General features: G+C 39.2%; 1 protein-coding gene across 3 annotated transcripts in view; it reads left to right on the forward strand.

Annotated features, from left to right (window-relative positions):
• OCA2 (OCA2 melanosomal transmembrane protein) overlaps positions 1 to 16,135 on the forward strand; it is a 391,444-nt gene that overhangs the window by 29,363 nt on the left and 345,946 nt on the right. For all 3 annotated transcript variants that reach the window (XM_025982265.2, XM_072737021.1, XM_072737020.1), the window contains exon 2: positions 5,523 to 5,811. In XM_025982265.2, coding sequence (XP_025838050.1) covers positions 5,567 to 5,811 — 245 coding nt within the window. In that variant the 5' untranslated portion in view covers positions 5,523 to 5,566. The remainder of the gene's footprint in view (positions 1 to 5,522; positions 5,812 to 16,135) is intronic.

The following is a 16,135-nucleotide window of genomic DNA, read 5'->3' on the forward strand; positions in this document are numbered from 1 at the left end:
AATCATCAATCTCTTAAAATTGTTGCAGGGCTGGTTTAGTGGTTGCAAATCAGTTTTTGTTTGGGAAACTCTTTCCTTCTATTCTGAATGACAACCTTGCTGGATGAAGAATTCTTGGCTACATATTTTTCCCATTCAGCACATTTAATATTTCCTTCCACTCCTTTCTGGCCTGCCCAGCTTTGGTGGACAGATCTGCTGTGAACCTGATCTATCTTCCTTGTAGGTTAAGGACTTTGTCCCATTGCTGCTTTCAGGATTCTTTCCTTATCTGTGTATTTTATGAATTTGACTATTATATGCCTTACAATGGTTGACTTTTGTTGAATTTAATGGGACTTCCTTGTACTTCTTGGATTTTCATGTCTGTGTCCTTCTCCAGATTAGGTAAGTTTCGAGCTATCATTTGTTCAAATAAACCTTCTGTCCCTATATCTCTCTCTTAATTTTTTGGGACTCCTATGATACAAACATTATTATGGTTTTTTTTTTTGTATATTTTTTATTGGAGTTTGATTTGCCAACATAGTATAACACTTAGGGCATCCCATCAAATGCCCTCGGTGCCCGTCACTCCCCTTTGCTACCCCTCGTTCATTTCCCAGAGTTAGGAGTCTCTCATGTTTTGTCACCCTTTCTGATTTTTCCCACTCATTTTCTCTCCTTTCCCCTGTAATCTCTTTCACTATTTTTTATATTCTCTGTATGAGTGAAACCATATAATGATTGTCCTCCGATTGACTTACTTCACTCTGCATAATACCTTCCAGTTCCACCCACGTCAAAGCAAATGGTGGATATTTGTTGTTTCTAATAGCTGAGTAGTATTCCATTGTATATATAGACCACATCTTCTTTATCGATTCATCTTTCGAAGGACATCAAGGCTCCTTCCACAGTTTGGCTATTGTGGACATTGCTGCTAAAAACATTGGGGTTCAGGTATTTCAGCTTTTCACTGCATCTGTATCTTTGGGGTAAATCCCCAGTAGTGCAATTGCTGGGTCATAGGGTAGCTCTATTTTTAACTCTTTGAGGAACCTCCATACAGTTTTCCAGGGTGACTGTACCAGTTAACATTCCTACCAACAGTGCAAGAGGGTTTTAATAAGTTACTAATTTCCCTAAGTTTAGCTTTATGATCCATTACATTACTTTACCTCCTCTTTTCAGCTTCATCATTTTCCATAAGTTAATCTTCTATGTAACTTATTTGGTTCTCTGCTTTGTCTTCCCTCATTTTCATGGCCTCCACTTAGGATTACATTTTAGTTATGCCTTTTGTAATTTCAGCTTGACTGGATTTTAGTTCTTTTATCTCCATAGTAAGGAATTCTTTTGTGTTTTCTATGCATTTTTTCAAGCTTGGCTAGTATCCACACAATCGTTTTAAATTCTAGTTTTGACATTTTACTTATGTCTATATTGATTAAATCCCTGGGTGTGAGCACTATCTCCCATTCTTTCTTTTTGGGTGAATTTCTCCATCTTGTCATTTTGTCCAGGAAAGAAAAGAAAGGAAAAGAAAAAATAACAACAAAACCACTACCACCACCCCCTGCCAAACCCCACAAAAAAACAAATCCTAGATCCTGGGTGTGTTTTGGTCTGCTTTTTAAAAGAATCCAGATCCCAAAATATGAAGGAAAAATAAAATAAAATATGAAACAAAAATATATAAAAATTAAAATAATTAATAAAAAAACTGAAAAAATAAGAAAACAAATGAAAAAATTATCATAAAAAATAAAGAATAAGAGCACAAATTAATATGGTGGCACTCCACTCTCTAGCCTTGGAGCTGAAAATTCACACCCCCTACTCTTCAGTGAGCCATCACAGAAAGAGCAATCAATCAGTCTTATCTCTCCAATTTCATTAGAACTTTGTGTTCATCCTGCCTGTGTCTGAGCTTTTTTATTTCAGATGTGTGAGTGAGTTTCAAAACTACAAATTTTAGGGACTTTCAAGAAATGGGCCTGCACTGTTCCTCCTAGGGAGGATCTCCCTATGGTTCTGCCATTTTCTGGGCTTGTGCCAGGAAATTGGTTGCATGAACACACGGTGGTTCAGTTTATGGCAATATAGAGCAGAAAGCTGGTACCTAGACTCACTGTTCTCACCCATCTTATATGGTCCTATGCCTGGGAACAGTGCAGCCCTAGGCACTACCCATTCTTCTTGTGACCCCGGGGATCCTCAGACCATGATGTCACACCTGGGATTCTATCCTGCTTTACCCCCTGAGCACCTTTAAGCCAGTCATGACTCCCACTGTAACAGACTTCTAAAGTTCTGATTTTTCACTCTGCTCCTGGATGTTCAGAATGATTAGATAACTATCTTGCTGTATTTGAGGGACAAGACAAGGTTAGGTCCCTTTAATTTTCCACCATCTTAACTTCCCCTAGAGATGTATCTTTTTAGTGTTTGCAGGTATCACTTTATGTTTCTATGGTGGCCGGAAGGATTCAGGAGAGAAGAATTGCAGCAACAGTCTGAATGGATGAGAGTGACTGGGCTCCAGTGTACCCAGTAGGGTTGCAGGCAGGTGTGTACTTGAGAGGCTGGACATTTTATTCTCATTCCTTTTAGTTTTTTCAGTGTGTCCTGGGACTTTTGCTCTTGGAGACATTCATCACCCTCATTTGACTCAGCTGTGAATCTCAGTTTCTGGCTCCTGCTTGGGCCCCCAGGTCAGCATTTTCCTGCTGAGTTTGGCCAATGGGAAGCTCTGCTGGGAGGTGAGGGAGGTAAAGGGGGGGGGGGAAGCTAGTTAGTACTTCTCCCCATTCCACCATGCTTTGGGGGCATCTTTTCTGGGGCTTCAGATTCTTCCAGAAAGGCTCAGTGTAGTTTCTGCACTCCCCTTCTCCCTCTGCTCCTCAACTATGGTGGGGTGGAAATTTTCCTGCTACTGGTAATCTTCTGGTTAGTATCTTACCATGTTCATCTCCTGTGTAACCAGTGTCTATGATTATGTATTCTGGGAAGCTTCTCTTTCCTTCTTGGGCCCTGCCTGATTCAGTTAGTGAAGGAAGGAAAAGGCAAAGGCAAAAGCTGAAATTGAAAAGGAGGGAGGACATAGGGGTGTGTAAGGAGGGAGGTAGAGGAGAACAAGAGTGAAAATTGCCTTGGGAGATATGTTAAAATCACTGGGAAGTTCTAGGACCCAGTGGGAACACTGCATATGGAAGTCACATGAGACCGTTAGAACCACAGAGGGTTCTCTATGGCTATAGTTAGCTGCTTGGATGGTGCTATAGGGCAGGAAAGCCGGTGTTTTGAGTTTTGCCATGGGTGGCAGACAGACCCCAGATAGCCCCCATGATGCACATTGCCTGGTGGTCATGCCTTTGTGAGATCCCCTCCCCTGACCTGTGACTGGCTTCTAACCAAAGAGGATGGATGGGATGTCACTCATGTGGTTGTGTTGCATTATGTAAAAATTTGCCTTGCTAGTTGACTTACTTTGGAGACTCTCATTGTTGTGATGAAGTGAACAGACATGTTTGGGGAGTCCACATGGCACAGAACTGCAGGAAGCCAGTTGAAAGTGAGGGTGGCTTCTGAGAGCTCAGTGTGGTCTCTAGCCAACAGCTAGTAAGAAGCAGGGCCCTCAGTCCTATAGCATCAGGAATTGAATTCTGCCAACACTGAGTCATCTTGGAAGCATATTTTTTCCCCTGGTTGAGCCTCTAGATGAGAACACAGCCTGATGACACCTTGAGATCCTGAGCAAATGATCCAGCTAAACCTGACCCAACCCTGGACCCACAGAAACTCTGAAATTATAAACATGTTATTTTAAGCGACCATTTTTGTAGTAATTTGTTACGCAGCGATAGGAAACTCACATATCAGGTGAGCTTGACAGAATGAATTGGGGCAAATAAGAGGAGAGTATTTGCTGGACTGTGGAATCTCAGCTGGGCAGGGGGTGGGGATAAGGAAGGTTTGGTTGAAGTGGAAGCAGACAAGCTCCCTGCCAGTGAAGTGATCACATAACTGAGAGCCCAGGGGGTTGGAAGTATCATCTCTGTAGATGTTGAAACCAAAATATAACAGGAGTTATAGAGAGCTTTGGGTTATAGAGATAAGAGAGAGTGAGACCATAAGTTAGGACTCAGATTTTTAAAGAATGAAGAGATATGACTAGGAAGATAGACAGTTGTATTAAGAGGTTGGCATGTTGTATGAAGCAGCTGGAGTACTTTAGGGAGGGGAGAAGATGGCAGTGGGGAATCAGGAGAATACCTTTCCAAACTCTCAGCAGAACTAATTACATAATTTGTGGAACCCTGTGAAAAATGAAAATGTGAGGCTTCTTGTTCAAAAAGCAGGAAAAAATGTTAATAATAGTAAAACATAAAGCTTTTTCCTTTCTTTCATAATCTTTCCTGAATTGTCACCATATTTTAAAAATTGCTACTTAATGTCATTATTCTAAGTAAGGAAAAATTACAAATCTAAATTATTAGCATGAATGTCATCATTCATCTTTATTGTGAAGCATCATTTTAAGTGCAGATATGAGAGCATTTAACTTATAGGTGAAATCAGGAAAGTTGTACAATTTGTATTTTGCAGTTCTTACATGCATGTGGACAATGGAAACATTGCATGAAACTAACTTAAATGTGTTTACTGTACTTTTTGATACAGGCACATTCTACCAACACTCTGCCTTCTTCTTACTGATGAGTGAGTGATAAAGAGTGGTGGACCCATTCCACTTATAGTTATGTACATTGCTTTACAATGTTACAAATCCTGCTCAACCAAAGCTCACAATAAGTGTTGGCTTCTTAGCAACTCTTGATATCAAACCATGCTGCTGCAAATCAAAGGTCATTGCTGGGGTCATGGGATGCTGGCAAATGTAAAAGATTTAAATGGTAATGGTTAAAAATATAATCCAAATAGTAGGACCTCATAACCTTTCATTTTTACTTTGAATTAGTTGAATTACTTTCAGTGAGTAATTGTTTTCATTTTTATAATAGGTATTATTTTCCCATTACAAAAGTATTGATTTGCTGGATGCGAAAACCATAAAACCATAGCATAGAAGCAAAGGAGAAAGTTTCCATTACCCAGAGGTAGTCCTGTATTGGAGGCAGGGTCCTTTTGGTCTTCTGTTATATGCATATGCTATATATATATTTATTTCAAGAAAAATAGCTTATCAGTTTTTTCTGTATCCTTAATATTTCCCACTATCAATCAGTATCCCTTTAGAGCATTTTTAGTTGCATAGTATTACATACTATGCACATATTACAACTTGCTTTACTAACACTCTCTTGTTGAATACTTAGGTCATGGCTAGTGTGAAATATGCTACAATGTTCATCCTTGGAAAGAGTGTACACTGTTTCCCTGTGCTATTAGAATGCTGAAGCACTGCAAGGGCCTCATTATAACAGGCCAAAAAACAACAAGGGTAGAAAGAGACTGAATGGATTCCGTATGGATTCCCCAAGGCGCAAACAATATTCCCAGTTTGTTTTCATCAACAGTGCTTTCTTTCTGGCTGACCTCGTAAGAAGAGTGACAACGGAACATGCATCTAGAGAACAAAGGTCGGCTGACCTCTGGTGTGCTGGAGATGGAGCTACATCAGACATCTGCTCCCATGTGTGCTGGTTTAGGAAGATCAGAGCCAGCAGAATCAGCCACCAGCAAATGCGGGCTCCAGCCGAGAGTGAACAGGGCAGAGCCGTCAACCTCCTACCCCAGCAGGGCAGCTGGGCAGAGCCACTGGGCTTCTGTGGACCGGGACTTTAATTCATTCCTCACAGAGCAGAGGTGAGTTTCTGATAGTTTTTTTTTTTTTAAGATTTTATTTATTCGAGAGAGAGAGAGAGAGAGAGAGAGAGAGAGAGGCAGAGACATAGGCAGAGAGAGAAGCAGGGACTTCTCTCTCTGGGATGTGGGACTTGATCCTGGGACTCCAGGATCACACCCTGGGCTGAAGGCAGACACTCAACAGCTGAGCCACCCAGGCATCCCAGTTTCTGATAGTTTTATCCTGTAAATGTGGATTTCACAAATATGGGATTTCCCCATGAACATAGTACTCCTATGTTTTGTGGGAAAATTTTCAGATATTATGGAAGAAATACAAGACTCTTTCTAGTAATTTCTTGACCTATTTTGAGTGAATGCTCTTTCTAAAATAGGGCTAAGAGAACTCCAAAAGATAATAAAAATAGAGTTTTTAGCACGAATTGGCATTTACTATATTATTTAAGGCACTAAAAATATTATGACTTAAAAAGCATATATATTTATATCTTAGCATGTGCTTTATTCCTACAAATATGTTAAATGAAGCAGTTGAATACTGTTTTTCATGTTAGAAAAATCTAGATTTACATAAAAAGTACTTTTTGATAAACTTAAATATTTACCAAAATACAGCTAATAAATAGATATAAAAGCATCTTGTTTAAGTGTCTGTTCATACCCATGTAGGGACATATTGGTTACCCTGCAGATGTGGGTATCCTTGTCTCCACAGGCAGTAAGTCCTGCTCTGGGCAGTTGCTCAGCCAGAACCTGACCCAAACAGTGCCAGTGTCGAATGTTTAAAAAGGCAAAGCATCGCAGAAATGCGTACAAGTGTAGATCCTCACCACCTGCCATGATCCTCTCCCCTCCTCTTCTCTAGGGTAAGACCTATCCCAATTTACGGGTGGTCTCACCAGTGTTCAGGTTCATACTTCTGTTTGTTTACGTATCATTAAATAGTTTCTGCTCTTGTTTTGCAAATGGTTAAACATTGCTTTTTTTTGTCCATCTTTTTGAGATTTGTCAGTCTGGATGCCTGTAGTTCTTGTTAATTCATTTGGACTGCTCACATAAAATGTCAGTATATGAATGTACCACAGTTTACATATCTTCTCCTATAAGTAGCTATTCAGTGTCTCCCACACTCCTTAGGTTTTTGCTATTAAAAACTGCCTACAACACATTTTCTCCATAGGTTTTCTAGGGTATAAGTTGGGGGATTCTCTAGAGTATCTCTCTTCTTGAGAACAAATGTTGGTTCCTAAAATGTACGCACCTTTGGATTTACTAGATGGTACCAGATTAATAATTGTATAAATTTACTCTTCCACATTCCCAGCATTTGGTGCTGGCAGACTTTAACATGAGAAGATGTGATACATGTGATATACTGTGTCATGGTTTGCAAGGAAATTTGCATTTCCTTGTCCAGGAAAGCAGACCTTTTTCTTACATGTTTATTAGACAGTTGGGTTTGTTTCTCATAATGTGCCACCTCATACATTTTGGTCAACTTTCTAATGAGTTGTTTATATTTTTCTGTGTTTCGGTTTTTTAAAATAAAATTCTTATATTAACTCTCTTTGGTCCTGTGTTGCAGTGTCTTCTTCAAGCCAGATGATCATCTTTTCTCTTTATTTATGATTTTTTTAAAGATTTTTATTTATTTATTCATAGCGACACAGAGAGAGAGAGAGAGAGAGGCAGAGACACAGGCAGAGGGAGAAGCAGGCTCCACGCAGGGAGCCCGACGTGGGTCTCGATCCCGGGCCTCCAGGATCACACCCCAGGCTGCAGGCCGCGCTAAACCCCTGCACCACAGGGGCTGCCCTTTATTTATGATTTTTAAAAAAGATTTGTTTATTTATTTTAGAGAGAGAAAGAGAGCGAGAGCGTGGGTGGAAGGGGTAGAGGGAGGAGGAAAGAGAATTTGAAGCAGATTCCACATTGTGCATGGAGCCCAATGCAGGGCTCAATCTCATGACTCTGAGCTCATGACCTGAGTTGAAACCAAGAGTCAGATGCTCAACCGACTTTGTTTCCAGGTGCTCCTATTTATGTGTCTGTGTTTTTTTAAGTAAAGTATTTAATATGATTATATTTGTTAAGTCTTTCATGGTTTTATGCTCTTTTTGGGGGTTAATATTTTTAAGTTCATATATTTTTAAGAACTCTCTTTCCTATCTGATTTAATAAATATTTTCTCCTGTTTTCTAAAAGTTGTAAACTTTTATAAGTCCTTTATACCTAGCTCCTTTACCTACTTGGAAGTTATTTTTAAGTCGCCCTTCCTTCCCCTCTCTCCCTTCCTCCTCCCTTCTTTACTGCTTAAAAAAAATACATACCAAAAAAAAAAAAAAAGCCCAGTAAATTTTTAATAAAAATTTTGGGTCTGAAGTGCATGAATAATTAAGAGAGGGCACCCTTGGAAGGTGAAGGAGTACCTCCAGAATTTACATGTGGAATTGGCTTAAGGCAGACTCTGTGGGGAAACGGGGACTGGGGACCTTCTCTGGAAGCTGTGTTGACCTGTTACATCAGCTGTCTCTTGCCACAATAACAGTGCAGACCCCAAACATAAACTTCATGTGGGTAGTAGGGTGGTGGTTTAATCCCCTTCTGCCAGTGTAGGTGTGACTGCCAGCTGAATTAGGGGTCCTGTGGGTCCCCTGCCTCTCATTCTTCCAAAGGAATCATCATTCAGGAATGGAAGCTGGTCCTAAGCCTCTGCCACTTCACGTGGGCTAACATCTCATCAGCCGACTGAAGGTCAGAGATACATCTTGTGCTCTGAGGGTCACCAGATAGAATGCAGGTTGCAAATGTGAGTTTCAGATAAAAATGAACATTTTGGGGGAATTTCTTTTTTTTATTTAATTTAAATTATTTGCCAACATATAGCATAACACCCAGTGCTCATCCCGTCAAGTGCCCATCACCCAGTCACCCCATCCCCCTGCCCGCCCACCTCCCCTTCCACAACCCTTTGTTTATTTCCCAGAGTTAGGAGTCTCTCATAGTTTGTCTCTAATTTTTCCCACTCAGTTCCTCTCCTTTCCCTTATAATCCCTCTCCCTATTTTTTATATTCCCCGAATGAATGAAACCATATAATGTTTGTCCTTCTCCGATGACTGACTTCACTCACCATCATACCCTCCAGTTTCATCCAGGTTGAAGCAAATGGTGGGTACTTGACGTTTCTAATGGCTGAGTAATATTCCATTTTATATATAGACCACATCTTCTTTATCCATTTATCTTTTGGGGGACACCGAGGCTCCTTTCACAGTTTGGCTATTGTGGACATTGCCGCTATAAACATTGGGGTGCAGGTGTCTCGGGGTTTTACTGCATCTGTATGTTTGGGGTAAATCCCCAGCAGTGCAATTGCTGGGTCGTAGGGCAGGTCTCTTTTTAACTCTGAGGAAGCTCCACACAGTTTTCCAGAGTGGCTGCACCAGTACACATTCCCACCAACAGTGCAAGAGGGTTCCCTTTCTCCACATCCTCTCCAACATTTGTTGTTTCCAGTCTTGTTCATTTTCCCCATTCTTACTGGTGTGAGGTGGTATCTCATTGTGGTTTTGATTTGTATTTCCCTGATGGCAAGTGATGCAGAGCATTTTCTCATGTGCTTGTTGGCCATGTGTATTCCTTCTTTGGTGAAATATCTGTTCATGTCTTTTGCCCATTTCATGATTGGATTGTTTGTTTCTTTGCTGTTGAGTTTAATAAGTTCTTTATACATCTTGGATACTAGCCCTTTATCTGTTAGGTCATTTGCAAATATCTTCCCCCATTATGTAGGTTGTCTTTTAGTTTTGTTGACTGTTTCTTTTGCTGTGCAGAAGCTTCTTAACTTGATGAAGTCCCAATAGTTCATTTTTGTTTTTGTTTCCCTTGCCTTCATAGGCGATGTAGCTTGCAAGAAGTTGCTGTCCCCAAATTCAAAAAGGCTGTTGCCGTGTTCCCCTCTGGGATTTTGATGGATTCTTAACTCACATTTAGATCTTTCATCCATTTTGAGTTTATCTTTATGTCTGGTGTAAGAGAGTGGTCCAGTTTCATTCTTCTGCACATGCCTCTCCAATTTTCCCAGCACCATTTATGAAGAGACTGTCATTTTTCCAGTGGATAGTCTTTCCTCTTTTGTCGAATATTAGTTGACCATAGAGTTGAGGGGCCATTTCTGGGTTCTCTATTCTGTTCCATTGATCTCTGTGTCTGTTTTTGTGCCAGTACCACACTGTCTTGATGACCACAGCTTTGTAGTACAACCTGAAATCTGGCATTGGATGCCCCCAGATATGGTTTTCTTTTTTAAAATTCCCCTGGCTATTCGGGGTCTTTTCTGATTCCACACAAATCTTAAGATAATTTGTTCTAACTCTCTGAAGAAAGTCCATGGTATTTTGATAGGGATTGCATTAAACATGTAAATTGCCCTGGGTAACATTGACATTTTCACAATATCAATTCTTCCAATCCATGAGCATGGAATATTTTTCCATCTCTTTGTGTCTTCCTCAATGTCTTTCAGAAGTGTTCGTAGTCTTTAGGGTATAGATCCTTTATGTTTTTGGTTAGGTTTATTCCTAGGTATCTTATGCTTTTGGGTGCAATTGTAAATGGGATTGACTCCTTAATTTCTTTCTTCAGTCTCATTGTTAGTGTATAGAAATGCCAGTGATTCCTGGGCATTGATTTTATATCCTGCCACACTGCCAAATTGCAGTATGAGTTCTAGCAATCTTGGGGTGGAGTCTTTTGGCTTTTCTATGTACAGTATCATGTCACCTGCAAAGAGGGAGAGTTTGACTTCTTCTTTGCCAATTTGAATGCCTTTTATTTCTTTTTTTCTGAGTCTAGGACTTCTAGTACTATTTTGAATAGCAGTGGTGAGAGTGGACATCCCTGTCTTGTTCCTGATCTTAGGGGAAAGGCTCTCAGTTCTTCCCCATTGAGAATGATATTTTCTGTGGGCTTTTTATAAATGACTTTTAAGATACTGAGGCATGTTCCCTGTACCCCTACACTTTGAAGAGTTTTAATCATGAATGGATGTTGTAATTTGTAAAATACTTTCTCTGCATCTATTGAGAGGATCACATGGTTCTTATTTTTCTCTTATTGATGTGATTTATCACATTGATTGTTTTATGAGTGTTGAACCAGCCCTGCATCCCGGGGATTAATCCCACTTGGTCACGGTGAATAATCCTCTTAATGTACTGTTGGATCCTATTGACTAGTATCTTGTTGAGAATTTTTACATTGGTGTTGATCAGGGATATTGGTCTATAAATCTCCTTTTTGGTGTGGTCTTTGGTTTTGGAATTAAGGTGATGCTGGCCTCATAGAACGAGTTTGGAAGCATTCCATTTTTTCTATCCTTTGGAATAACTTTAGTAGAATAGGTATGGTTTCTTCTTTAAACGTTTGCTAGAATTCCCCTGGGAAGCCATCTGGCCCTGGACTTTTGTGTCTTGGGAGGTGTTTGATGACTGCTTCAATTTCCTCGCTGGTTATTAGCCTGTTCAGGTTTTCTATTTCTTCCTGTTCCAGTTTTGGTAGTTTGTGGTTTTCCAGAGATTCATCCATTTCTTCCAGATTGCCTAATTGTTGGCATATAGCTGCTCATAATATGTTTTTAAAATCATTTGTATTTCCTTGGTATTGGTTGTGATCTCTCCTTTTTCATTCATGGTTTTATTAATTTGAGTCTTTTCTCTTTTGTTTTTAATGAGGCTGGCTAATGGTTTATCTATCTTACTAATTCTTTCAAAGAACCAAGTCTTGATTTTGTTCATCTATTCTACAATTCTTCTGGCCTCTATTCATTGAATTCTGCTATAGTCTTTATTATATCTTTTCTATGTGGGTTAGGCTTTATTTGCCATTCTTTCTCCAGTTCCTTTAGGTGCAAGTTTAGCTTGTGTATTTGAGTTTTTTTCCATTTTTTTTGCAGAAGGCTTGTATTTTGATTTCCCTCTTAAGATCACCTTTCCTTTATCCCAAAGATTTTGAACGGTTGTGTTTTCATTTTCATTCGTTTCCATGAATCTTTTTAATTCTTCTCTACTTTCCTGGTTGAGCCTTTCATCTTTCAGCAGGATGCTCTTTAACCTCCATGTGTTTGAGTTTCTTTCACATTTCTTCTTGTGATTGAGTTGTAGTTTCAGAGCATTGTGGTCTGAAATATGCAGGGGACAATCCCAATCTTTGGTATTGATTGCGACCTGATTTGTGACCCTGTATGTGGTCTATTCTAGAGAAACTTCCATGTACACTTGACAAGAATGTGTATTCATTTGCATTCAGATAGAATGTTCTGTATATATCTGTGAAATTTGTTTGGTCCAGTGTATCATTCAAGGGCCTTGTTCTTTGGTCATGTTCTGCTTATATCTGTCATTTGCAGAAAGTGCCATGTTGAAGCTCCTACTATTAGTGTATTATTATCTAAGTATGTCTTTACTTTGGTTATTAAATTGATTGATATACTTGGCAGCTCCCACATTAGGGGCATAAATACTTGTGTTTGCTAGATCTTCTTGTTGGATAGGCCCTTTACGGATTATATAGTGTCCGTCTTCATCTCTTGCTACAGTCTTTGGTATAAACTTTAATTTGTCTGATATGAGGATTGCTACCCCTGCTTTCTTTTGAGGACCATTAGAATGGTCAATGGTTCTCCACCCCTTCATTTTCAGGCTGGAGGTGTCCTTAGGTCTAAAATGAGTCTCCTTGTAATAAATAAATAAATAAATAAATAAATAGATAGATAGATAAATAAATAAATAAATAAATAAATAAATATCCTTAGGTCTAAAATGAGCCTCCTTGAAATAAATAAATAAATAAATAAATAAATAAATAAATAAATAAATAAAATAAAATAAAATAAAATGAGTCTCTTGTAGATGGCATATACATGAGTCTTGCTTTTTTATCCAGTCCAATACCTTGCATCTTTTGATGGGATCATTTAGCCCATTCACGTTCAGAGTAACTATTGCAAGAAATGAATTTAATTACCTATACACTTCCTGTTTTTGTGGATTGTTTCTTGGGGCTCCCTCTTTCTTTTACAGAGTCCCCTTAATATATCTTGCAGAGCTGGTTTGGTGGTCACATATTCTTTGAGTTTCTGCCTATCTTGGAAGCTCTTTATCTTTCCTATTCTGAATGAGAGCCTTGCTGGATAGAGTATTCTTGGCTGCATGTTCTTCTCATTTAGGACCTGAATATATCCTGCCAGCCCTTTCTGGCCTGCCAGGTCTCTGTGGAGAGGTCTGCTGTTAATCTAATATTTCTCCCCATATAACTTTGGGTCTCTTGTCTCTTGCTGCTTTTGGATCTTCTCTTTATCTTTGTAATTTGCAAGTTTCACTATTTAATGTCGAGGTGTTGAATGGTTTTTATTGATTTTAGCTGGGGATCTCTCTCTCTTAGATCTGAATGCCTGTTTCCTTCTCCAGATTATGAGAAGTTCTCAGCTATGATTTGTTCCAATATACTTTGTGATCCTCTCTCTCTCTCATCCTCTTCTGGAATCTCAAGTAGACATTTATTTTTCCTTTCAAGCTATCATTTATTTATTTCTCTAAGCTTTTCCTTGTGGTCTCTTAATTGTTTTTCTCTTTTTTCCTCTGCTTCCTTTCTTTCCCTCAACTTTCCTTCTATGTCATTCACTCTCTCTTCCATCTCATTAACCCTAGCAGTTAGAGCATCCAGTTTGGATTGCATCTTAGTTAAATGTTTTAAATTTTAGCCTTATTAGATCTCAATTCTGTAGTAATGAAGTCTCTAGAGTCCTTTATGCTTTTTTTCCAGAACCACCAGTTACTTTATAATTGTACTTCTGAATTGAATTTCTGACATGTAATTGTAGAAATATGAAAGTCAAAAATGAAAAAAATGTAAAAACAAAGAGTTGGTAAAGTATTGTAGTTAAGCTGGGAAAAGAGAAAAAATATTGGAAAATTTTAACCTGATATAAAAACAAGTCGTAATGAAAAATAGGGGAGGGGGACCCTCTAGTTCTATTTTCCCTCAGTCCTGGAGCTTTCCAGTGCTGCTTGTCCAATAAACTTGCTCTTCCCCTGTTCTTCCAATTGGTCCTTTGGGGGAGGGGCCTGCTGTGCTGACTCTCAGGTGTCTGTGCCTGGGGGAGATGCCCTGCCCCTTGCTGGGTGCTGGGCTTAGTGTGAGCTGTTTATCCTGTGAGGTCTCTGTTCCCTAGAGGCCCTGCATCTGCCAGGTGCAAGGTGAAATGAAGAGAGAAAAATTTGCCGGCAGCCAGATTTCCAGCCCTGGAGTCAGCTCCCTGTGAGTAACTAACCTCAGTCTCCCAGTCTGCACTGGCTCAGATGCTCCTGGGGCCGCACGGGAGCTCTGATCTGCACAGCTTGGGGGCACCCAGTGGCAGGAGAGTTCTTGCTGTCCCCTATCCTCCCCACTTCCACCTGTCCTGGGGGAAATGGAGAATAGATGGCTGTCTGTTTTGGTGACTTTGGATCCAGGGCCCTGGATGCCACTGGACCTGCACTTCTGGGGACCACCTCTTCCAAAGCTGCATCTGTCCAGTGCCAGAGTCTAGGGTGAAGGATCGCCAGGGCCAGCCTGAGTTACTAGTGGGCTTCTCCCAAATGCCCCGAGGGCTGTGGCGCACCTGCCCTTACAGATATGGGACTGTGGTTTGTGGTGAGGTTTGTCCTGGGCACCCCTCCTCTTATAGTGTCTCCAGGGATCTTGATGCATCACTGCCTCTCTTGCAATTCTGCCCATTTTCCCTGCTAAGCACTTTTAAGTCAGGGAAAGCTCAGGCTTGGATTTTTAAAGTTCTCACTTCTCCAGGGCTGGGCTTTTGTGCCTTGGAGGCTTTCACCCACTCCACTTTAGCCCTGCTAGTTGTTGTTCCCCTCCCCTACTTTATTTCTTTATTTTTTCCATCTTCTTATTTTGTTAGAAGCAAAAACTTTTCTCTCTGTAGTGTTCCAGCTGTTCTCTTTTTACCTCAGGTCGAATTTGTAGGAGTTCAGGATGTTTTGAAAGTTATCTAGGTAAGTGTGTGGGGCCAGGCGAGTTGAGGACCCCTATGCCTCCACTATCTTGCTAGTCACCCCCCTAAATTGAATCTTTAAAAAAGACTCTTTCCCAAACTTAATTGCCTTGGCTTATTTCTTGATAAGTAATTGACCATAAATGTAAGCAGTTATTTCTGTACTCTCAGTTCTGTTCTGTTGTTCTATATATCTGTATATATGTCAGTACTATACTGTCTTGATCACTGTAGCTTTGTAGTATGGTTTTAAAAAGACCAACCATATTGAAATGTAAGTTACATACCATATAATTCACTCATTTAAAGTGTACAATTCAATAGTTTTTGCATATTACATGAATTGTTAGAAATTGTCTTCTTTAATGACTAATTATGTTAAATATCTTTTCATGGGCTTATGCCATTTATATATTTTCTTTGAGAAATGTCTGTTGAAGTATTTTGCATTTTGTTTACTTGGATTCCTTCCCCTCCCCCACCGTGTGTATTCTGCTGTTGTTTTGCAAAGTGCACTATATTTATGAAAATGAGTTATAGTGTTGTTCAAGCCTGCTGTATATTTACTGATTTTCTATGAAGATATTCGAAGCATTTTTGAAAGTGGGATATTAAAATCCCCAACTATTATTGTGGTGCTATTTCCCCTTTAATTCTGTCAGTGTTTGCTTCATATATTTTGAGGGTGGTGTTTGGTGCATTAGTTATTTACAATTTTTATATCTTTTTGAAGAATGGGCCCTTTCATCAATATATAATGCCTTCTTTTTTCTCCTTTAATAGTTTTTAAATTTAATATTATTTTGTCTGCAGCTCTCTTTTAGTTATGGTTTGCATGGAATATTATCTTCTATCTTTTTATTTTCAGCATATTTGTGTGTTTAGATCTAAAGTGAATCCCTTGTATATAGCATATACTTGGTTCTTATTTTTTAATTTACCTTCTCAGTCTTCCTTTTTATTGGAAAATTTATGTATATTTATATAATTACTGATAAGGAAGGACCTCTGCCAATTTGCTATTTGTTTTCTGTATATCTTATGTAATTTTTGTCTCTTATTTCTCCATTACTGCTTTTTCTGTGTTTAACTGATTTTTTATAGTGACACATTTTGATTCTCTTTTCATTTCCATTTTTACAGACATTTTTTTGTGATTACATCAGGGTTACATCTAACATCCTAAAGTCATAGCAATCTAATTTGAAGTGATATTAAATGTACTATTTTACTCATAACACTGCTGACACCAAATGAAAGAATTTTCCTTTCT

This window comes from Vulpes vulpes, chromosome 14 (assembly GCF_048418805.1).
Source record: "Vulpes vulpes isolate BD-2025 chromosome 14, VulVul3, whole genome shotgun sequence".
NCBI lineage: Eukaryota > Metazoa > Chordata > Mammalia > Carnivora > Canidae > Vulpes > Vulpes vulpes.